The 25,597-nt window shown below is 42.3% G+C and overlaps 1 protein-coding gene across 1 annotated transcript in view; it reads right to left on the reverse strand.

Moving 5' to 3' along the window:
• The window catches only part of TFCP2 (transcription factor CP2), a 42,717-nt gene extending 17,401 nt beyond the window's left edge, over positions 1-25,316 (reverse strand). The window contains exons 1-6 of the mRNA XM_063119697.1: positions 25,034-25,316; positions 9,694-9,845; positions 8,038-8,114; positions 5,425-5,530; positions 3,388-3,494; positions 162-314 (exon numbers count right to left, since the gene is read on the reverse strand). Of these exons, the coding sequence (XP_062975767.1) occupies positions 162-314; positions 3,388-3,494; positions 5,425-5,530; positions 8,038-8,114; positions 9,694-9,845; positions 25,034-25,155 (717 nt within the window). The 5' untranslated portion in view covers positions 25,156-25,316. The remainder of the gene's footprint in view (positions 1-161; positions 315-3,387; positions 3,495-5,424; positions 5,531-8,037; positions 8,115-9,693; positions 9,846-25,033) is intronic.
• Positions 25,317-25,597: the final 281 nt, after the last annotated feature.

Raw genomic sequence — 25,597 nt, forward strand, 5'->3', positions numbered from 1 at the left:
ATATATAAAAAAGAAAAGGCAGATGCAACAGGCTTAAATCCTACTACATTATTCATCATTAAGGTTCTATGGAAGACGTGGCTTTGTTCAATGCTTGAGGAAACGGCTTTGCTTCTCTGGCCCTTTTTTCAGGCATTTCATATCCTAAAGCCCACACATACCTTAAAGACTTTGATCTGGCAGCTGGCAGAGTGCAGATGCTCTGTGTATTCCCCATTCTCATTCTCCTTAAAGGTGTCAATCTGGACTCTGAATGGCACACCCTTCTCGCCACCATGCTTCCTCATGGTGAACTCTGTACTGATGCAGTGCACCTGTAAAAAGACAGCCAAAAAGATGCTCCAAGCTGCAGCATTGCTGCATATACAATGAACATGGATAGATCAAACCAGTACTCTAAGCCATTTACAGCAAAAGATACCAGCTAGTTAGGGAAGTCTGTTTGCCATAGCAAACTGAGAGATTCCGAGTACAGGAAGAGTACATCCTGCTCTCTGCATAAAACTCACGAGTTACTGTTCTCTCATCATGTGACAAATGAAAAAGGCTTTAAATCAAACTGAAAAACATCAGCAGCCTGACCAAGAAAAGCAACAAAATGGAAGTGTGCTCTGTGTGTACTATAATTCCAAACACCTAAAATCTAGAGATAAACAATATATGCATGCATGCAAGAAAGAGAGAACTTGTCAATACAGAGCAACGTTAGAGGAGAACAGGGATCATGGAACAGAGCGGAACCCTAGAACATAAAGAGAACCAAAGTTCCCACTGGTTTTCCAAAATCCATTCCAAAACTTAATCTTGCTCCAATGACTTTGCAGCAAGAACGACGAATTGCAAGAACAATGCATTGTAAAGGACATCCAGACGGTGTTTGACTTAAGGCTTGGTGCGCATGTAATGTTTCCCAAAGGGATCGGCTCATGTCCATCACCCTCTTCCTCCTCTCCCCCCAGGCTCACACAGAGTCTTTTCCTTGCCCTTTTCAGCATGAACTATGGATTATCAGTATTTGCATCAACTGAACACTAACTGTAGTTAGAAACCATGGTTAGAAGCTAGATGGTAATCATCATTTGCATATAAAGTGAAAGGAAGATACGCCTAAGGCAGAAGGAAGAAGGGAGGAATGCTCCCAATATCTTAACCGTGACAGAAAGATTAGGGGAAGTTACACTTGCGCCAAGCCCATGGAGATGAAAAGAGCCTGTTTGAGTCCGAGGAAAGCGACAAGAGTTATTTTGCTTGCTTAGGTGCATTTAACAGTTTTGCAAGTAATCCTTGCCATCAGTACAACTGAAAGGCTTATTTATTTTATTTATTTCATTTCATTTCTATACCGCCCAATAGCCGAAGCTCTCTGGGTGGTTCACAAAAATTAAAACCATGAAGAGCATAATAATATGCTCTTCATGGCTTATGTTTTAACCTAGAGCAGCCTTCGCCAACATGGTGCCCTCCAGATGTATTGAGCTATAACTCCCACCAACCCTAGCTAGCAATCACCAAGCCCAGCCAGCACAGCTATTAGTCATACTGGATGGGTTTGATTGGAGTTAGAATCCAACATACCCAGAGAGCACCAAGTTGGTGGAGGCTGACCTAGAGGGGAAACAGCAAATTATTATTATCATCATCATCTAGGAAAAAATATAGCTGCGAAGTCCAGAATGAAGAGGGTCCAAAAGGTATAGCAGGAAATTCCATTTTCCAGCACACCTATAGAATCACAGAATAGTACAGTTGGAAGGGGCCTACAAGGCCATCAAGTCCAACCCCCTACTCAATGCAGGAATCCACCTTAAAGCATCCCTGACAGATGGCTGTCCAGCTGCCTCTTGAAGAGCTGTAGTGTGGGAGAACCCACTACCTCCCTAGGCAATTGGCTCCATTGTCATACTGCTCTAACAGTCAGGACGTTTTTCCTGATGTCCAGCCGGAATCTGGCTTCCTGTAACTTGAGCCTATTAGTCGTGTCCTGCACTCTGGGATGATTGAGAAGAGATCCTGGCCCTCCTCTCTGTGACAACCTTTCAGTATTTGAAGAGTGCTATCATGTCCCCCCTTAGCCTTCTCTTCTCCAGGCTAAATATGCCCAGTTCTTTCAGTCTCTCCTCATAGGGTTGTTTCCACACCCCTGATCATCCTCACTGCCCTCCTCTGAACACACTCCAGCTTGTCTGCATCCTTCTTGAAGTGTGGTGCCCAGAACTGAACACAATGCTAAAAAATGTGCAGATGACCTTCAGCAATTCACAGCTTTGGCACCAAGCTTCTAAGGTATAAGGCTGAAGGAGACAGTCACACTGCCTGGAGCCTTTGGGATATACAAGTAATCCATCAATAACCTTTAGCAGTAAGCTCAAATGTGTGCTGTCATTCTAGGTGGCTCATCTGCCTAGATGGAGCACATCTGCCCCCTTTGTACTTTGTCAACATCTGTCCTGCCGTAAGCCAACTAAACTCAGTTTGGACTGAAACCAAATTAAGATTAGCAGAGCCCTCCCCCCACCTCAGAGAGTATCCAACATTCTCGCAACACCAAAATGAATGGCAGCTTTCTCTGTCAGATTTGGCAGTCAGAATTTCCACTTAGTTCTGTCAAGGGCAATTAGCATTGCTCTTTAGTTCAAGGGTTCTCAAAGTTCATTATAGCGAGCCTCCCAAGTAACTAAGCAATCTCAAATGTAACTATGCCAAAAAGCCTGACTGCCTCTCATCAGCATCCACAGGAACTGAAAGAATCCCCAGGTGCCCAAGCATTGATTTATTTTATTTTATTTTTTGCCATCCCTGCTGCACAGGCTTGACACTTAGAACAAACAAACAAACAAAAAAGTAATCCTGACTTGAATCTGAACAGCTAAGAATGTGAAATGGTTTCCAGCAGTTCACTATCTGGGTGAGAGAGGATCAAAGGAAGAGAGAAGGAGGAAGACCACACAGAGACCAAAGTACACTTTAAAGAAGCAGCCAGCGGAAAAAAGAGAGAACTGTTCCTTTATTGCTTTGATGGGTGGATTTAGAAAGCCACATGGCAACTGGATCAGGAGCTAAAGTGTGCCAATCAAGGCAAATGATGGGAAGGATTAGGGAAGTTATCGTACTTGCTCTGTCAGGACCTTTCTAAGCTGGCCTGTCCTACACTCCAAGCATCACTGCTTTTAGATGATAATCAGTCACACTTTCTGTTTTACATACACTATCGGCTGCTGATATGATATCTGCACACTATCATGACATGCCATTCTTATGGAAAGGTAACACACAGATTTAGAAGGGTAAAGCAGGCAGCAGCGAAGTCTCAAAGCTATCTTGTTTACTGTAATAGATACTACTACAAGAGAGGAAAGTGGAGTCACACCTGTCATATTGTTGATTTACCTGAATAAACACAGATGTCCTCTTTGAAGGATCCCAAAGAAACTCAACGGTATTCAATTGTGTCGGGTTTGCCCTGGGATCGATTATACCCACGGACATTGGAATGTCTGCAGAAGACAAAAACACATACAGTTTAGAAGAAGAGCGCTCAACTGCTAGCAGACTGATGAAGCAACTAAAACGTCAGGCACTTAAAGGACTGAAAAGTTTGGGTCATGGTCTGAAGACACACCATGCAGCAACTTTGCTGAAGCTAATTGGGCCTGGGTCTGGTCAGTGTCTGGATGGGAGCCCTCATGGGAATCTTGTGAATGTTGCCTTGAATTCCATGATAGAAGGCATGATATATGATTTAAGAAAAATCTAGAAATCTGCAAGTTTCGATAGAACACAGAACTGCAAGCCAACATCATTCATACAGTTAGCAACTGCATGACTGCCTTTTAAATGTAAATTGCAGGCTCAGGGGGCTTTCCACCCACAGCAGTTCTGCTCCAGATTGGGAGTACTCTGGGGGGGCAAAGATTAAAGTCCCCACCCTACCCCCACACCGACCTGCAATTTAATAACATAAGAAGTTCCCTGCTGGATCAGACCAAGGGTCCATCTAGTCCAGCACTCTGTTCACACAGTGGCCAAACAGCCATCAGCCAGGAACCAACAAAGCAGGACATGGTGCAACAGCACCCTCCCACCCATCTTCCCCAGCAACTGGTGCACACAGGCTTACTTTAAGGAAGCCATTCAAATACTCAGTACTTGCACATCTCAGGAATATTTCTGAACTTACAGAAGCCAGGCCTATGTGTACTTTACATTAAGATAACCCCAGTTATGCAACCCTCCCCCTAAAAAAGCAGAATTCTGCTCCTATTTCCATTTATTCGTTTTGATTTTACTGGCCATGGGAAAGAGAAAAGGAGCAATACAGGGTACTAGAACCCCACACCTTGAGCCCTAGAAGTGTTAGAAGTGTTACACCGCCAGCTTTTAAGATTTTATCAAGTTCTACCCACATACTAGCACTTTTTTATTTATTTTTAGAGGAGTCATAGCCAAGATTTTGCATGCCCAATCCCATACTCAGAGAATACAAAAAGCCCTCATTTCCTGCATCAATGGACAAAGAGTAGCACAGCAAAAAAGATGAAGATACAAGAGCTTTTCTTTCATTTTACTCAGGTAATAAAAAAAAGAGAGAGCTATTTTAACAAAACTATGCACAATATGATTTTTTTTTTAAAAAAAAAAACTAAGTCAAAAAGAAGGCAAGCTGCAAAACAAAAGTAGTGGCCCTGAAGGGATGCAAGGACTTTCACTACAGACAGTGCAATCTTATCAGAGATCAGCTCCACTGAGTTTGTTTATTGCATTTTTATACCGCCCAATAGCCGAAGCTCCCTGGGCGGTTTACAAAAATTATGAGATATACTCGTAGGTGACTGAGTACACTTTGCAGAGTGAATCACATAACCATATATAATAGCTGGATTTAAGGCAATAACTGAATGCCCCAATGACAGGAAGAGATCTTTCTCCTTGCCTGAATAACAGCTCTCAGTCAATTGATTCAGAAGTACAGGACTATAAAACCAGAAGAGACCCAAAAGCCTGCTCGCCCAGCCATTTGCTCACACAGAAGCATTTAGCCACCAGCCACAACTATGGAGCGATCCACACGATTCAGGTGACAACAAATCCAAACCAGAATGCAGATATATTGCAGAAACATGATTACAAAGCGGACAGTTGAAGACGGTCCATGCATGTGAATCAAGAGGATACATCCACATGGGAAGACAACATTTTTAAAAAAATATCCCAGAGCCAGCTAAACTGAGGGATAAAACCCTGCTTGCCCACCTCCAGAACATGCCAAGTGGTTAAAAACTCCAAGCATGGTCTGAAGCCATCGCAAGGGCATTTTATTAAATTAAAATCTCCATGTCTCTAGTGGTGAGAGTTCCAATGCCCTTCAGGTGCACTTTTCAAAATACAACAATGTCAAGCTATGCGAGATTAGCAGGAGCCACTCACCAATATCCAGAATCCTGTCCCCAGGCCTGTTCCACCTCCAGCCTTCCAGCTGTTGATGCTCTGTATACTGAAGCCGCCGATCATGGAACACCACTCTAAATATACTCTGGTAACAGTGAGATTTTCCCCATTGATTATAGTGTACACACTGGAACTTGGTTCATTTAGATGAGCTTAAGACTAGACTCCCCCCAACTAGACTCCTCTGACCTGGCATTGGCTGGAGGCTGGCTTAGGCAAATCAGTGGAAGAAGGGAGAAAGAGAACATTTTCTTTGTCCAAAAGTACATCTTCGCATGAGCTATCCACCTTGATACTTATGGAACATGTGAACGGAACGTACTTTTGTTAGCATTTACATGTGGAGCCCGTTCACATTCAAGGTTCTGCTCACGGCGAGAGGAACATAAACCCAAGTCTCACTTCCATACTGCGCTGTGTGTATAACCCTACGTACCAGAACAGTGTGTGAAGTGCTCCACGTTTCAGAGCTAGTTTACATGTGCTTGTATATCATTTGATCCATCTACAGTGTAGATTCTACACCATGTCTGGGAGATGAATGTCTGAACAGATTCCATTTAGATGTCTTGTTTTGGAGCAATATGAGAGTTTCACCCATGGCATTTGAACTGCTGTCCTCACCCGCAGTTTCAAGTCATCACTTAATATTGCAATCATCAAGAGATGAATATGCATATGTCATCATTAAATTACTGGAAATCCGTGGAAACACACTTTTGATTTGTCTGGTATAATGCTGAGCACAAAGTACAAAACCAAAAAAGGCTTCTGATAGGTAAATCATCTGAAGCTACCCTTAGCCACTGGATACTATGCTTTCTAACCACTCCTTAACCCAAAGAGCTTGAACCAAAATGGCCTTATATTCAAAGGAAGCTAATATTTCAAAGCCACCTTCTGCATCAGATTCCAGAATGTGCTCTATATAGTGTGCAAGGAACAAAACAACATTTTAAAAATGCAGTGTGTGAGGAAGAAGCTGGGAAATCTAGCTGGTATCTCTGGACTAAACATCCCTAACAAATATGTTGTCTTTGGGGAAAGAACTAACTCTCTCTCTCTCTCTCTCTCTCTCTCTCTCTCTCTCTCTCTCTCTCTCATATACATACACACACACACACACACACACACACACACACACACACACACTCTTTTACTTGCTCAGACAATTAGGAAAACACTGCATGAGTTATATATAATACTCCCCACTACCACAGGCTACTGTTTTATTCACACAGGCAGTTGCTCAAGATCACCCTGCCTGGAAACCATTTACAATACAATAAATACAGTTGTTATATGCCCCCAGAGATTTAGACTAGCACTGCAAAATTGTAGCCACACGACAAAGGCCTTGCATTAATAAGCTTGTTCAAGCACAAGCAATAGCCAGAGGGTTAGAGACAGCTAACTATGCAACTTCAAAGGCTAGCCACCTTTGTCTCAAAGACTTAGGGAGTTGTTTAAGGCACACTGGAACAGTTCAGATATCTTTCACTCTGTCTGATCCTTGTCCAGAATACTTTAACATTCATTTTAGGCAGAGAGAGTGGAATGATACAGATTACAAAACATCTGCACTTGATTGGAATTAGTTGACCTGCAATGGAGTGGGTGTTCAGCAGATGGAATCTCAATCCAAAACAGGAAGCATTTGCAATGGGCAATTGCCATATCTTTGGATGCCCTTAGAGCAAGGAAGCTCTCAGTGGACTCTCCCTGGACACTACTTCCAGGTCCAATAGCTCTTCCGATCCTGAAATTTTAAAAAATGGCACAACTGTGTCTCCCTGTTCCCCTCACTAAACATTGGTCTTTTCCCCCCTGCTCTTGCTCAAGTAAACCAAAAATAAAAAGCATGCACACAATAGAAAATACTACTGTGCCTATGACTAGGGTCAAGAGAACTCCCACTGCCCCCTGAGGTTTACAGGCACCCCATGCAAGGCAAAACTAATGCTCTAGTGAAAGTCAGCCAGCGGTCAACCAGTATTCATAATCCTTCTGGGGGGGAAATCGCTGCATACTGCTATCAACACCATAGCAAGCCATGCTTCAACAACCTTGACTCAAGTCTCTTTACCAGTCCAGGCTTTCTACATGCTGTGCCTTTGGAAGATTCTATGAAGTCCAAAATCCTCAGTGAAATGCAAATTTGCTCTAATTTGATCTAGTCAAATTAGACTCAGAACTCACAAGATCTTGTATTAGATATTTTATCCAATTTGAACTCAGGTAGAGCATCTACAAATTGTGGCTGGGCTTGGTAGCCAACCTTTTTTTTTTTTGCCAGTTCCAAGAGTCTTCTTGCAGCCTGAGCCCTGCATCATTTCTACTGTCGATATCATTCCTGCTTTTCCAAGCATGGACCTCTCACTCACCAGTAGTATAACCACTCGATTTGTCATGTCCCACCAATTCTGACTTTCCCTCACTGGGTTGCCATCTCAACTGGCTCCACCATCTTGCAGATTTCACAGGCTATTGTATGGCTGTAATTGGCTACTTGGCAACCCTGTTTGTCAAAATCTGTTTAAAACATGTCACCCACCTGAAGCCTTTGGGAAAGGATGAATTTTACATACTCACCTTTACAAGTTTCCCATTGAGCTCAGGCAATTCCCCCATTTTCCTGTTGTCCAGCATTCTGATTTCATAAGATTGACCTGAGGAAGAAAAGATCTGTGTGATTACCAGAAAAAAATTGAACCCACTCTTGATTTCACAGTATAAATTTGAAAGGAAACTGAATCCTAATGGTAAATTACACAAACCCTCCTACCAATACCTGGACCACTTTTTGGACATGATACAAAAGAGAGGCCCTTTGGGGTAAAACAAAATATGTGCATAACCATATATCCATTCATGTAGCCCTTTAAAAACAGTGCAATTGCCTTCAAGAATGAAAATGATTAAACCAGAAGCTTCTTGTGATCTGGTCAAATCAACTGCATTACTCTGAATTATATCTGACTAATAAATGGTCCTGGCTTCGCATGGGTCAGAAATGCCCTTCATTTGATACAGCAAAAGCTTCAAGCAAAGTTGTCAGCTGTCAGAGATGGAGACGTTGCACCTGCCCCATCTAATTGAAGCCACACATGCTGTCACTCCTAGGCAGTCTCTGCTATGATGCAACCCTCTAGCCACCTGAGGAGGAGGTCTGTCCACCTCATTCTTATGAGGGGGCCCCCCTGCCCCATAGCCAGAGAGAAGGGTCAAGTATACAACTCTGTCCCTTGGACTATTAATCTCCCCTGGATTCAAAATATATGGACTGCAAGGCTATGCTCTGTTTAGGAAAGTCTGCCCCTAGTGACTGAAAATGTTACTGTAGGCTTCATGTGGATACATTTAAATTAATTATACGCAATTAATTAACTAATTAATGCATTTTAAAAACAAAGTAATTCCAAAGTACACCCCCCCCCAGAGTACGCATGCCAAGTGTCTGGCATCTAGGTTTCATAGTCTTGAAGCAATAGCAGTGACAGACACACATCTTTTATTATTATAAAGGAAAACAGATGACTACAGGCTCTCCTCCCGTTACCTCCAGTTACATTTGTAGTTATGAAGATACCGGTGCTGCATGAGGGATACTGCCAGGGTAATCACAATTATTCCAGAGAAATTCTGCATACTGTCATCAATCTATTTTAGACATATTGCGTGGATGTATGAGCTAAAGAATACAAGTGGTTTGAATACTGAAGGTGTTACATAAATTACAATTTTATGAAAAATTTAGGTTCTCTTGATAGTGACAGCAGTTAAACCAGTTGGAGTGATGAGAATTTCACCATCCATAAAAGTTTAACTGTTCTTATCCAATTTACTGAGACCCTCTTCAAACTTATGCCCCTTGGAATAGCACAGTCTAGGAATTCAAATATGTAAATTGACCAAAGCACATGATTTATTCTTGTCATCCTATTCCAGGCCAGTGATCACACTGAAGACATACACAGTTACTTGTAATTCTTACACTCCTTGCTAATTATCTGTAAGCTTTTTAAATACTTTTGTTGTTAAGGAACCCTGAAAGTTTTACTCAATGATGGCATACAAATATTTCAATTAGATAAACAAGTAATCTGGACTTCTGTTTACCTCTTCTCTGCCCCCACCTGTGGTTTTCGACTCCCTCAGATTTGAATATCCACTTCATGCTGATCAGGTCACAGAACCATAAAACGACCTCTCCCCAGCTAGTGTTCTGGCAAGAAAAATGTAGCTCACCTTGATTGAGATACGTGAGAGTTTCATCATGAAGTTTCACAGCAGGGGAAGTGGCAGCACACAACACATATTGAAAAGGCAGGATTTTGTTCTCATTGTCAGTAGGCAAGCTAGATTCTTCTTGCTTAAAGATGGGCAGGGCAAGGACATCACTATGAGACAAAACGTGTGATCGGGACAGTGATATTAGTTTTACTCTAATTTTTTATAGTTATCACAACTATCCACATTTGGATTTTTGAACAGATCCATATAGCACTTCAGAATATTAAAATAAAAGTTTCGGGAGTGTTCCTGCACATAGTGAGCAAGTGAAAGCATGTGAGCATAGCTCATATGTAATCCTCAAACCAGCAACAACTTCCTGCCCGCAATCCGTCTGGGAGGCATAGGACTATGCCATGCAAGTTAAAAAGAAAAGAAAAGAATTGTTCTGCTTTTCCCCACATCTCTTGCCATTCCAGTAGTTTGGATTTAAAGGTAGGCATAAAATCACTGACATTTTTCTTCTGCAAGTCTATACTGGCAAACAAGTTACTATCTTGGCAGCCTGGTTCAGCCAAGTCCATTGATTTTGAGACTAGATCACAAACGCCCTCTGGTTTTAAAGTTTGGGAAATTTATATGAGGGCACAAACCATATGTGTGCCCTCATATAACTACTAATCTGAAGCATGACCGTATTATTGGTTAATCTTGCTCTTTTCTAGACTGGATAATCTGTTTCTGGGGGAGCGATGTGGGTGGGGAGATCTGTAGAGGATCTCAAGCTTCAAAGGGAAGCCTCTCTAGGAGTGAGGTCTGAATCATCATGACTCTTACACAAGTTCTAGGCCACACTCCAGCTCAATGGATAAGTTGACAGGGGCCTGGAACTGTCTCAACCCACCTGAAAATCAACAGGGAGATATACAGGAGCATGTGACTGGGTAGGGAAAAGATATACAGGGAAAAACCCATACAGGATTTGCATTTAAAATCATGAGCCTGCCAGGACTCCATTTCAGATGCATAATTAGCCTGGCACTGAAAGTCTCCTCAGAAAAAATCCCATTAGCCGGAGAACCATATCTAATCCACCAATCATTAAGTGCATGACATTCGAATTTTGTAGTGACCATAACCCAATGTCAAACCACCATCTTCTTATTTTGAACAAAATTATCCTCAAATGTGAAGAAAATACCTTGAGCCAGCCCTTCAAAAACCAGATACAGAAATTTGCAAAAGCCTCAATATCAAATTACGAGAGCTGACTAAAGTGCCTGCATGGCACATGCCTGGGTTGAACTTGGCCTTTGCTAGAAGCTCCATGAAACTGATCCCTTTCAAATTAAGAGCCAGCAATGATGTGTCTCACACAAAAAAAGGGAGCCAGGAATGAGACTGACTGATCAGCTTTCTAACAAAATAAATGCTTAGAGCAAGAATCTGTCTTTGAGTAAGTTTGTGCAGAGCTTTGTAAAAAAAAAAAAAGACTTAGATCCTGGAGCAGCCTTCCTCAACATGGCATCCTTCAGATGGTGTTGGACTACAACTCCCACCATCCCCTGACAGCTGGGGATGATGGGATGTCTAGCCCAACACATTTGGAAGGCACCTATGAAGTCTGGTGGTAAGAGCACTAGCCTTTGAACTAGCAGATCAGAATACAAATCTGGACTCTGTGACTGTAGTATGGTCATTCTCTGTCACCCCAGGAACTGTATGGGGGGGGGGGGGAACAGAGGGCGCTAAGGATCTCCTCAAACATTTGCCTAGAGGGAAGAACCAAAAACAGAAGAATCACAGCTATGCCCACTAGATGAACTCAGGCAAGCTACTCTTCTTCTTTTATGTAAAATGGGGAAAGTGACTGAATTCTCAGGACTGAATGGAGACAAGTATCTGCAAATGTTGGTCCTTGAAATACTGCCATGGTCTGAGGGTGCCTGTTACAATATGGGGGATTCTAGCATTTATTGGGGGGGCAGTTTCTAACTCTTGTGACTGCAGATATTTAAAGATACAGTAGGAAGTAGACAAAAAAGAACAGTTTGAAGCCACCTATGTTTTTTTTTTTTGCATCCTACATACTGAATGTTTATGGTTTAGAATTTATATCATAATATGAAGTGCAATGTGATCACCAACTCTATGTTAGCATCAACTATGTTTCTCTGGGGCAGGGGAAGCTTGAAACAAACATTTATAATTTAGTTATAAACTGTGACCCTCAAGTTTCCTGTGTATTTTACATGCAGCATCCATTCTGCTATCATGTCATTATAATGTAACATTTAAAGAAAGGATAATTAAACTACATGGTCTCAGCCACAATTTGTCTAGTAAATGACCGCCATTAATAAGCTACACCACCTTGCTTCTGGATTGTGGAAAAAACTTCTGGATTGTGCCACAGTTGCCCAGGAATATGCTCCCAATACTAAATGACTTAGTATTGTTTACTTGTGACATATGAGAAGAGATGCAAGAGAGGTTTTTTTTTTTACGAAAAGTAGGTACAATTCTGCCTCATTCCCTACAAAAGCAAGAACAGCTTCTGTTATCTGGTGATTGGTGCCATAATGCTGATGCTGCCTGGAAAAGGGGATTTAAATTGTTCCCTCTATCAAGAAGATTAGTGAAGATTATTAGGAATTCATTAACACACACCATGGTAACTGTGGCTGTGTGCATCTTTGCTCACGATTTACTTTAAAACACACTCATCATAATATAAATCAGTACCAAAAAATATCTGCTGTGTTTGTTTTATTATGGTTTTAATTTTTGTGAACCGCCCAGAGAGCTTTGGCTATTGGGAGGTATAAAAATGTAATAAATAAATTAATAAATAAATAAAAAAATTCCAGAATGACACAATCCCATCTGCCTCTCCCTTGTAATGTTAAACAGCTGCCCTAGAATCCAAGCAAATCATAGTTTGTTCAATCAAAGGAAACTGGAAAATTGTTGGGAGTCACAGGACTAGCAACACGTTGCACCTACCACTATGAAAAACAGGTTTAAGGTTTAAGAAAGCCGGATCCTCTTTACATTCCAATTAAGGTCTCAAGTTCTATTATGTATACACACTGCAAGATGGAGAATTTGCACAAGGATGCCCAAGGTTCACTAAAATTGTGAAATGATCAAAAATTAAGTGCAGATTGCCTTTAACTTGAGTGCCAAGACTTCTGGGGCAACTGTGAGGGAGCATTATTCCCATTTTTCACACAAACCAACAACAGTCAACACCCACAAAGAAACAGAAAGCCCATATTTACACAAGTTGTGCTGGCACAACTGTCCGCACCGCCAGAGGTTTTTTGGGGAGGGTCAGGATGCAGAAAAAAAGGTCAAAGAGATTAGAATTTAGGGACTCTCTCTCAATAGCCAAGTGGGAATAAACTAAGAATAGTTGGGCTGGATCCCTTTCCCTTTTCACTTCTTTGCTCCCCTTCAGAGGTTTAGTCTTTCTGGGTCAGCCAGATCTAAAGAGATGTGAGGTAGAAGGTACAGGTGGGGAGAAAGTGACCCTGCTTTAGCTTACCATTTGAAAGCTCTGATATTGATCACAATACATTCGTGACTTAAGAACATAAGAAGAGCCCTGATGGATCAGACCAAGGGTCCATCTAGTCCATCACTCTGCTCATACAGTGGCCAACCAACTGTTGACCAGGAACACACAAGCAGGACACAGGTGCAACAGCAACCTACTGCCAATGTTCCCCAGCAACTGGTGCATTGCCTTGAATAATGAAATATAGGCTTACTGTCTGTAGGAATAAGTGATTCTGCATAAAAACTCAACATGAATCACTGTTAAGATTTTCTGATATCTTAACCCTGAATTTGAACGCATCTCCAAGTCTCACAACTCTCCCCACAGCCCAAGATGGATTATCCTCCTTTATTTATTTTATTTATTTATTTATTACATTTATATACTGCCCCACAGCCGAAGCTCTCTGGGAAGTTTACAACAATTTAAAATGGTAAACATGAAAAGTAGACAAAATTTAAAAACCATCAAAACATAAAAAACAGTATAAAAACAACAGTATCCATTTAAAAACAACAATTTTGGGGTCTATTAAAAACAAACTTAACATTGTTAAATGCTGTTATGCCTGGGAGAACAGAAAAGTCTTGACCTGGCGCCAAAAAGATAACAATGTTGGCGCGGCCCTCTCCCTTGTTGCCATCCTCCGAGCTTCCCTCGGAGTAGGCACCCGGAGGAGGACATTAGATGTTGAGCGTAGTGTACGAGTAGGTTCATGTCGGGAGAGGCGTTCCATCAGGTATTGCGGTCCCAAGCCATGTAGGGCTTTATAGGTTAAAACCAGCACCTTGAATTGGGCTCGGAAACATATAGGCAGCCAATGCAAGCGGGCCAGAATCAGTGTTATATGCTCAAACCTCCCTTTGTCAATATGTGTCATGCCCCTACTTGAGGAGTCCTCCTCAGAGGAGGAGCTAGAGGCCGCAGAAGCCCAGGGTGCCCCAGAAGCCAAAGCCCAGACCAAAGACCACCATCAGACCCACAGGAGCCTGAGCCCTCAGGGGAGGTAGTTGCGGGACCATCCCTGCCAGGAGAAAGGGACTCCACCTCTGAGGCAGAGGTTGAGCACCCCCTTGACCCCCAGGAGCGATGTCGCCTCAAGCGACAGGCGAGTAAGGCTTCTGTGCGACAGAGTGCTTGCCTGCAGAAAAGGTCTCCTCAGGGAGAAAGGGTCTCCTCAGGAGTAGGGCTCTGAAAGGAGAGCTTTGAATACTGTAGCTGAGCTCTGGGTGGGGTCCAACAGGCTTTGGGCTTAAAAGCCTGCATTTGGAATCAGCCAGCATTGGAACTTTGGTCCATCCTGCCTTGTACCTTGTTTCCTGAACCTTGCCTGATACCCTGTTTACTGACCTTTTGGACTGCCAACCGACTCTGCCTCTGGGCTGTGTAAAGTACTGACCGTTTGTGGTGTTTGACCGTTGCCTGTTATTGCGGCTACTCCTGTTATTGCCTGACCCTCTTGACTGACTGCATGTGCTCTGACCTTGGCTTGGATTGATCGTCCCTCTGTACAGACCTGATCTGCACCTAGAGCATCCATACAGCCCAAGAAGGACCACGCATAAAATATCAGAATAGGGAGAGGAGTAGTTGGGAACAAGGTTTGTGGACCTCTGGCCCTCACCACTGTATGATGTTACATCTGCACATGGTTAACATTCAACCAAAAGTTTGAACACAATTGACTGTGGAGCTCAATTTCACCAGTATGCTCTCTTCTTGCATTGCTTACGACAGTGGGGCATACAACTCTTTTCTATCTGCTCTGCCATGCTATAGTTGAATGCGGCCAAGATTGTGCACCACCCAGGGTTCATGGACTGAACCCTGGCTGCCTTCTACACACCCAACCTCTTGTAAAGGAGAGAGCTCCATCAGCTATTGCTGACTTAGAAAGAATGCTGTTTTGAAATGGAATATTGACTCTCTTAAAGAATGAAGTAATAAATCCAACACACACACACAATCTTAGATCCTTCCAGTAATAAAGGAGACATAATAAACAGTATGATGCTTATTACTGGATGAAGCTGAATTTATATTGGATGACATTAACCAAACCATAGAACACTCAGGGTTTTTTCCCTACAGATTTTTGTGAATAATCAAATTAGCAGGAGGACCGGAGAAATAGGAGTGTGATATCATAGCTATGTTTGACGCACATCTTGGATTCATTGTAAGCACAACAAAAAGGTGTCGTAGCTATGTTACTGCCACAGAGCGCCCACATACTATATTACTTTTAAAACATATATTAGAAGGCATCTTCACTGAGTTGTGCAAACTTCTACAGCCACAATTGTGAGCTTCCCCACTAAATCCTCCCCTCTTAAGAGTGAATCTCACCCTGACTTTTAGCTTATTACTAACCCAGATTTGTAACTAGTTTAAATCCTGATTTCAAACCAGGATTAGAAATGTTAAAACCTAGATAGCAATAACTATACATACGAAACAGTGTGCATGAGAAGAAGGGGAAATTTGCACTTAAAAGAAAAAGTGCATAATTTTGCAATCCAGGCCCAATCCCTTAACTGCAATTCAACAGAACTGCAGAGAAACTGCTCTGTTGTCATTAATCACAGAAATTCAGCTAAAAATTCTCAGATTTTTTTTATTTATTTTTTTGCTTTTGTAAAACTAGTTTCTAACTAATTCCCATTCTAAATAATTTCCCAAATCAGATTTCTAGTGCTGGGGTGGGGTGTACAGGAGTGCCATTTCTAGCTCTTTGCATCTTCCCATGATTAGCTGAAGCAATATAACTTATACACAACTGTAAAAGCTGTAAGATTATGCAAAGTGAGGTCATACAAATCTGCTTCGTTCACATATTTTACTGTTGTCACAGAATTTAGCTTTTCTTGGCAAAGGATTTTGATTTTCTTCTTCTTTGTGCAGGTCCTACGGAGCCCTGGATATGACTAAGAAAACAAATGAACCTGGGATAGATATTATGAAAGGCGGTATATAAATTCCTTAAATAAATAAAATAAAAAATAAGCACCCCAGCATGCTCCAGGGAGAGTCCCAAACATTTTGGAAGTGATTTGTAGGGCAACAAAATATCATGGGAAGGAAGTTCAGGACAGAATCCAGTTCATTCCTTGATGGGATGCTACAGCCAGGGGTTTTCTCCACAGTAGATCCCATATTAAAATTGCTTGCTTGCCCAAGCCCATCATCGCTCCATTAGCTGTCCTAAACTGATCATGCAATCCTGTATAGAAATAAGTTCCACCAAATTTTATGGGACTTGCTCCCAGGGAGGTCTGTACAAGACTGTACTGCAAGGCTCATCTTTTCATCCAAGATTATAATGAATATAGGGACAGTTCCTTTCATTTTAACATCTGCCCTTTCTCACATTCAACATGCAGGTTTTTAATATGGACGTGCAAACTTGACACTTCCAGGCTCTCTCTAATTTTTTAAGGAGAAATTTGAATAACAGAAATTTGAATAACAGGTCCTTTCCCTTTTCAGAAGACACCATGGTGGCTAAGCCAGAAAGCCAGGCTGTGTTCAGAAGACACCTTAAACCATGGCTATAACTATGGTGAATAAAGCAAAAAGCCTTATTCACCATGGTTAAACCCATGGTTTAAGGTGTGTTCTGAACACAGCCTGGCTTTCTGGTTTAACCACCATGGTTAAAGAAGCCATGGTTTAAGGTGTCTTCTGAACAGGCCCAATGTCGCCGTAATTTGATGGATTTCTCTACACCTACTGCCATTGTTATGGCTAATCCTTAGCCATATACAGAGGCTCAGAAAATAAACTAACCAATTCTCCTACCAACAATTCCCACCCCCCAAACACAGTCTCCCCCCGTCCCCAGACAGTCTTGTAAACAGGGGACTTGAGAGAAATACTCAGCCCTGAGCAACCTCTCTCTCACACACAGGCTCCTGCTCACCCCAGAAGTAGCCTGGCTGGAGCAGCTCCTTATTGCAGGACAAACAGCATGTGCACCAACCAGAAAATTGCACTGCCATGTCTCAGGACATTAAAGGGACAAGGTGTTCTTCACTGCCACACCCTTTAATGCCAAAAGAGAATATGCACAGGCAGCCACCACGGTGTTGTTGCTTCTCCGGTTCTTTGTAGAGGGAGTAAGAACTCCAACAGCAGTCTGGGTAGAACGGGAGAGTGCAAGTGGGGACAAGCAGCAGCTACAGAATTGGTTTCAAGGTAGGAGAGGGTGGACCCAGTGTAAAAGCGACCTGCCTCTACTGGCTTCTCATGTTCTCTGCTTACAACACATCTCAAATATGAATAGAAAGTAAACCTTGAGTAAACCCCCCTCAGTCAGGGGGTCGTCACCCACCCAAGTATGTAGCCCCGAGGGGGGGGAGGGGAAGACAAGAAGAGTCCCTATTGTTTTAGCCATATTACATCCTCACGCTCTTCCAACACCCTGTTGGACCTCACTAAACTTTGATTCATATGTTTTGTGCTGTCTGGAATGGGGAGTAGTTGTGTCAATACTGATTAACAGCCGAGGGAATAACACAGCCCATGTTGCTAAGATTTTGATGAGGAAATAAGTTCTTCTCTATCACCAATTGCTATTCCTTAAATCAGCTCTGCCCAGTCCTAGGGCTCTATAAGAACTTGGTAGAAGCCTTGGGTGCGCAGCATGGGAGGGGAGGGGAGTGAGAATCAAATTCAATAAACCTTCAAGTTTATTGCAATTATAATGTTCAAATTCAATAAACCTTCACAAACCTGGAGCTGCCCCTTTCCAGCATGTAACTCCTCTGCTGAGGGAACTGCACTGGCTGCCTATTCACTACCAGGCCAGGTTTAAGGTTCTTGTTCTTGTGTACAAAGCCCTAAACAACTTGGGACCAGGATACCTGAGAGAGCACCTTCTCCCCCACCAACCTGCTTGGTCACTGAGCTCATCCGGGGGCATGCTCCTGGTGGTTCCACATAGACCCATCCTCTGATTGGAGCCCACCAGGGGAAGAGCCTTCAGCGTGGTAGCCCCCCTCCTATGGAATTCCCTGCCTCTGGAGGTCAGGCAGGCGCTAACGTTGCATTCCTTTCAGTGCCTCCTGAAAACGTAATTATTCCAGGAAGACTTTCCTTAATGACCAGCCACGGTTCCCTGTACATTTGCTTCTTTCAAAATCTATTTTAAAGTGTTTTATTCTGTTTTTATTTTATCTTGTACACCACTCTGAATTTTTCAATGGGGAGCGGTATATAAATATTATAAATAAGTGAGCAGACTGCTAGCCTTGGCTAGCATCAGCTACAAAGGACATGTTAGGCCCAAGGGAAGCTCTTCCAATTGATGCCCAAGAATGTTGGCAGTTCACACTGGAATAGTACGTTCTGAACTCGGGGAGTAAGAATGACCAAGGCCATGTATTTGCCATAATGTTCCCAGTTCTGCCGCATACCAATTTTAACCATCATTTGCAAGTTGAATACATTACCGTCAGTTTGCACAGGCCAATACAATACTCAATTAAGCTCTCATCTACAGTAGTTTTCTACCCCTGTAGTTACCTATGAATACAGCAGAGATGGCACAATCAGCTACTCAAGTACTACAAACAGACCATCTCTGCATCAAGTCACAAGCCAGCTCATTCAGCAAATTGCATAATCCAGCAAAGAGCGCTGTAAAACACTTGTGAAGGACCAGGTTAGAGCAGAGACCAATGCCCTTCTTTTTGTTACAGTTCATCTCTTCTGCACCTCAAGAAGACTCTCTTAATGAAGGCAGCTCCAATATATCAACAATGCTTTGAGTGTAGAACTAGAAGCAACCTTGTTTGGGGCTTATGTAACAATTCAAATTTAGCATCTGGTTAAGAGGCTCTCTACCCTAGAAGATTAGCATGTCTATCAGTCACAGATCAGAAGTGGAAAAGGCCCATAATATCAGAGGCGTACCAACCCAGCTGGCAGAAGACGTTGAGTTCTATTGAGTTTTCTAGATGAAGTCTTTGTGCAAAACTGGCACCCACCACAGCATGTATTCTTAGAGGACAATTTACCATGATGCTTTTTAACTCAAAGGCAAACCTGAGATTTCTAGATTATCTGTACAGGAAGAATTCAAATGAACTAACACTGCTACCTTCAATTTCTATCTACTTTGGAACATACAGGAATAATAATCATTTTACCTTTATTAGGGCCAACTAAAAACCACAAAGCAGTTCACTAGCTTTTTGGTTTCACAGAATTCTTCCTCAAGCCCTCTGAAACGCAAAAGTTAATTTACTGCTTTGTGATTTTAATTTACTGCAAGTTAATTCACAAGTTAGTTCACTGATTTTTAGTTGGCCCTAATAAATGTACAACGATGACTGTTCCTGTATATTTCAAAGCAAATAGAAATCACAGGTCCTATTTGGATCATTCCTGTGTTGTTGTTTTTTCTATCTTACCTGCATTTTATTTGTTAACCATGTTGCCAAAAACAGACTAAAACTGTTACAAAAACAGTTACCAGGTCCAGAAAGAATTCTTAAGTTTCTAGGTGCTAGCATCAAAGTGTAGGGTCCCAAAGCTATAAATAAAGATGAGAATTTTAAACTCCTGTGTGACAGCATAACATTTTGATGTTAATGTTTCCAACACTATGTAGGAGTTATGATGGCATAGCAATTTAACAATCTGTCTGATTTGTTGCATACCCATAGACTATTCCAGCTATAGACAGTCTGCCCATCAGTTTTGTTTACTATTTCTAAATATGATATCCCACCCAACCCTCTAGTCTTCCACATATGCAACATGCTCCCTTAACAGGCATACACCCACCCTCTCTCCCACAAACTGCAGCCTTGTCACTTTTAGCTCCCGGTGGTGCTTCTGTTTCAGCAATTCCTATCTTTCCTTTCCCAACTGAGTTCTACAATCTCTGCCTCTCCTCAGTCCCCTCACAATATTTTGATTATCTCAGATCTTCATAATGAGGTCTTTTCTAATGAAGAGATGATTCACAGAAGAGGCAACAGAAGCATTATGCAATCCACTGGACTCAGTGGAAGTGTGTCAAAGACTGAATCCAGCACCTTGGTTGCCATTGGCCAATACAATTAAAAGCAGCAATGCTCACTCCTCCTCCCCAGTCTCTAGACTGGTTGCCTATGGGGAGTAAGAATGGCCCCCAGACAAGCAGATAAGGATGTTCCTGAAAACTGGAAAAGAATTGGTTAGGGTTTCACCCCCGGATTGTCAACATGCCACAAGTGGGCAGGTGGGCTACTAACTTTCATGTGTTCATTTGAAAAGTTGTCTTCATGTATCAAGGAGGGCCCAGTTACTAGATTAAGAATACCAGCCATTCTATGCAGAGATGATGACTCTACCAAAGAGTGGCAACAACCCCTAAAAAGCCTCCTCCCATCAACTATGCCATAAAAGAAGGCTTGTGATGAGAGTACAGAAGCTGGGAAATAAGGCAATTTTAAGTTCATAGTACCACTGTGGTTTAATACCAGAAGATTCCCACAAAAAGGCCAGTTTCCAACACCATTCTTGTGTAATAAAAATGTTAATCATTTGCATGTACATCTTACCCCATTTGCCGTTCTTTAGCTCAAGAAAAACATACTTTCTGTAAAGTCCTACGGGGCAGAAACATATTCTTTAAAATACCAAGATGTTCAGTCATCTTCACTACAAACCCTTTCTTGGGACAAAAGGCAATTATAAATTACAATAAAAGCCAAATTCTGCACTTTGAGCCTTGATCGTGAACATACATATTTCTAGATTCCTCATTAATATGTTGCCTGCAATTCAAGAGGACTCCTTTTTAATATTTCTTAGATTTCCTTTAACAAGTTTTTTCATTGCAATTTATGTAACTAGTCAGGATATTATTTTACTGGTCTCTAAACTGGAGGATTAAACAGAACTAAGAAATTCAAACTGAAGAGTTCAGAAAGTTACTAAAAGCAAAGTTTCACAGTTCTTAAAAAACAAAGAAATTGGGTTGCCCGAGATTCTCTCATATTAACTTAATTCTAGGGAGCAAGTATAGAGAACACTGAATAAAAGAGAGAATGTGTGTTCAATGCAGATCCTTCCCCAAACCTGGTGCCGTCCAGGTGTTTTGGCCTACAACCCCCATCAGCCCTAACCAGCATGACCAATGATCAGAAATGCTGGGAGTTGTAGTAAAACATCTGGAGAGCATCAGGTTGAGGAAGCCTGGCCTGGATTAACACTGTAATATGGTTTGCACATTGTAGAACATGCAACTACCTACCTCAGGAAATGTGTTACTTCCTTCATCAGAATGTTTGTAAATTACAAAAAAAAGAGTTGCAAATACACCTAGAGAGGTTACTAGCCTAGAAAAGGTGAGCAGGTATATCATGCACCTACCCAATCCTCTTTAGACTTGTGTGCCTTTAAGAAAAGGCAACATGCTCACACATGTTCAGAGGAGGGCAACCAGGATGATCAGGGGTCTGGAAACAAAGCCCTATTAAGAGAAAACTGGGCATCTTTAGCCTGGAGAAGACACGATTGAGGGAAGATGTGATAGCACTCTTCAAATACTTGAAAGGTTGTTACACAGAGGAGGGCCAGGATCTCTTCTTAATCATCCCAGAGTGCAGGTCATGGAATAATGGGCTCAAGTTACAGGAAGCCAGATTCCGGCTGGACATCAGGAAAAACTTCCTGACTGTTAGAGCAGTATGACAATGGAGCCAGTTACCTAGGGAGGTGGTGGGCTCTCCCACACTAGAGGCCTTCAAGAGGCAGCTGGACAACCATCTGTCAGGTATGCTTTAGGGTGGATTCCTGCATTAAGCAGGGGGTTGGACTTGATGGCCTTATAGGCCCTCCCAACTCTACTATTCTATGATTCTATGATCCCACAATAGTCTTTATACTGTTAGCTGTCTTGTAGGTGCAAAGTTGCTGGAAGCTAGTCTGAATCTGCAGTTTCTGAAACTTCATTAGCTAGTTTGCAGACAAAATTCAATTAATAAAAACTTTATAGCTTTGTTCCACCATCAACAGTGAAACAGACTTTGCAACAGGAAATGACTGTTGTAATGGAGGAGAGATGTTTGTTCCCCAACTCCTATCTAAATGGCAGATTTCTCAGATGAACCAGCAAATTGCTGTCTGGCTGTGGGACAGGGGCATTCATAAGCTATAAACTTGTTACATATCTAGGGTTGAGGATACTGCTGCCCATTCATGGATGCCATCAATCAGGACCTCCCCTCCTCAGCATAGAGCCAAGTATTCTGATAATGTTGCTAAGTGGTTAGACCACATGAGGTTCTCTCTTGGATTTTAGTCAGTAATCCAGACTCCAAATTTGGAGAATATTTATTGACGAGAATGTAACAAGGGGCAAGAAAGCAAAGCAAAGGACACATAAAGTAAATTTAGAAACAGTAAAATGAAGCTTGCTATTTTACACTAAACTCTTGGAAGTAAATTGCTTACAATGTAGAGGTTGCAGGAAGTTGTAGTGCACACAACATCTTTGGCTGGAAGAGGCGTGGGGGAATTCAGAGTGACAGCAAGCCCAGATGACAGGGGGAGCCTGGGGCCAACAAAAATAATAATATTCAAAGAACCCCTTTCTGACTGTGAGGGGCCTGCCCATCTCAATTCACCCATTAGGTGCATGCCACATGGGCAAGAAAAAAACTTGATTCCACCCTCTGGGCTGTGACATGAACCCAGCAAAGTGTGAATTAAAAGATGGATATTTTGTCCAGAATGTTTTAGGGAAATAGATGCTGAAGGGCATTGCAGCATTACAGACGTGCAGCACTGAAGTGGGTCAGGAGCAGTGAAATGACTCAGAGGGTCAGGCAGCATCAACAGGGACCCCAGTACCTAGGTGTACCCACACATACCTGCTGGCCTAGGCAAAAGTCCTATCATTCAGTTGACAGACTGCTTTTGATCCCTGCCTTAAAGAACGTTTATGGCATTGCCCTCGGCATACTAGGCTACATAGGATTAAAAGGAAACCTGTGTGGGAACTCAAACAACTGTTATTGTCTGTGATAGGGACAAAAAAGAGGCCCAATCAAGCAAAACAACAAAATGTTCCTCTTTACTACCACCTGTGTCAAACCCACAAGACATCAAGCAAGAAACTTCTGGGTTTTTTTCACGCTGCCAGCAGGTGCATTTGTACAGTTAACTACTTGCAGTGACCCTTTAAGAAATATCATTGTGTTAGAAGTGAAATTCCAAGTCCTCTGAGGCTCACTTCCTATTGTCTGCTGGTAGGTCAACACAATTAAATGAGTGGTATTGCCAGATTATGTAATTGCATCAGCATCACTAAGAGGAAATATGTGTATTTATGCTCCATGAAGTCTCTCTGGACATAGTGCTCAAAGGGGTGGATTATTTCCTCTCTACAGGGGTGGATTATTTCCTTTCTACAATGTTTCTATCTCCTTCAGGCATATTTAACTACAATTGTCCTTTTTGTCATTGAACATTAGAGTTAGAAGGGATCTAAAAGCCATTAACTCCCACCCCACTCTATAAAGTATGAGCCTGAATCCACCAACAAGTAATCTATGCAATTTGGGTAGTGTGCTACAAGGAGGGAAACAGATCAACCCTCACCTAAACACTGCACTGATTCTTTGCCACCCCTGCCCTGCCCCAAATGGGGGACGGGACGGGACTGAACAATTACTTGGGTCTGCTGAACCTAATCCAGAACAGAACCTTTAGAAGGATTTGGGTTGCCAATTAAAAATAAGGGTTCAGCATCACCACCACCTCCCAAGCTGGTGGTACACTTACTAGCACCAACTTGAATGAATCAAAGCATGCATTGGTGGGCTTGTTCAGTCATAATGATAAACCATGTTTTGATGTTACGAGAGTGAGCCCCTAGAAGCCTCATGCTCAAACACAATCACCAGCTCTCTTCTAGCAGATATAACACCTTTCTGACAGGCCACATACTACTTTCACATGAACCATTACACTTTGGACCAATATTCTCAACTTTAAAATTACACGCTTTACAACAACGCATGCTCTTTAAACAAAGACACCTGTTGCTATAAAGCATATACAATCCTGAAAAAACCCCAAGATAATAGTTCTAAATAAAGTGCAAATTTGAGTTCGTTACCAAGCTTGAGTTGATTAATTCATGAGCAACATTAGAGAATAAACTAGTAAAGGTAAGGGTTTGATCAATGTAAGATCGCTTGAGTTTCCACACTTTATAATGGCAGTCTATTTTTTTAAAATAAATGTCTTTATTTAAAGCATGTCTTAGCTGATTTTCAAGATTTCAGGCTTCCCAAGGCAGCTTATAGTTTTATTCATCATACAGTTTGGTAAAATGTTCAGCCCATGCTGCACTTCATGCAGCAACAAGCTTCACCAGAGTACAGTTATTATTGGGGGGGGTGGCTTTCATGACAGATCAATACACTATATTGCCCCCCATTTTAAAGGAACACAAAACAACATCCTTTCAAACAATGCACCCTCACAAAATGGCATCAGATGGTGCAAATAGGAAGCAGCCCCTATCCAGTAATGGTATATTGCTAGGGATAGGCTACTGAATGAGATGTGTGGCCTAATTCAGCAGAAGCAAATCTGTGGGAGAAAAACAACAGCCATTTGATGCAATTACACCCATAGCAGCTGACACTAATATGAAGTTGATACAAACCAGTTCAACATTCCCTAGCAAATCTTTCAGGACACAGAAACTTAGCCATGCAAGGGACTCCCATCCACCAGGTACCTTTCTAAAGACAACTGGGCAGAGCAACCTTACATACTTACCTCATGCTATAGGCACCAGCGCCTAGCTCTTGGCCAATACCCGAGAGGCTGGCATCAAAATCCTGGACCAGGCCCGATTCGATCACTTCATCCGCTAGAGGTAGCTTCAGAGCCCAAGCCATCTTTGCACAGCACGTCAGGAGCTCACCAGCTAGGGGCAGAGAGACGACTCCTCCAGGATGTTCAATGCACACTAGAACACCCCTTGCAAGTCTTCAGATACCATGCCTATCACAGAGCCACACCTTTCAAGCAACACCAGCCACATGGGAGATCCACAAATACCCACCCACCCATTCCCGGTAGTGCGGCTCCCTGAGGCACTCCAGCACTTTAAAGCACCACCTTTGTAAACAAACCTGCAACTCCAGATAACCTTCCTTGTGAGCACACCCACTTCCTACTAGAGAGACCTCAACTAACTTTTCTCAAGGAACCAGACACATCTTGCAGTGGGGTAGCGTGTGTGGCCACCTTTAGATGCAAGTCGCCCTCCTCAGCCACCCCTGCTAACCTGAATCCACAGGGGGCTCTGACTGTCCCCCAAGCCCACTGGGGCTCTCT

The sequence above is a fragment of the Elgaria multicarinata genome, chromosome 3 (assembly GCF_023053635.1).
Source record: "Elgaria multicarinata webbii isolate HBS135686 ecotype San Diego chromosome 3, rElgMul1.1.pri, whole genome shotgun sequence".
NCBI lineage: Eukaryota > Metazoa > Chordata > Lepidosauria > Squamata > Anguidae > Elgaria > Elgaria multicarinata.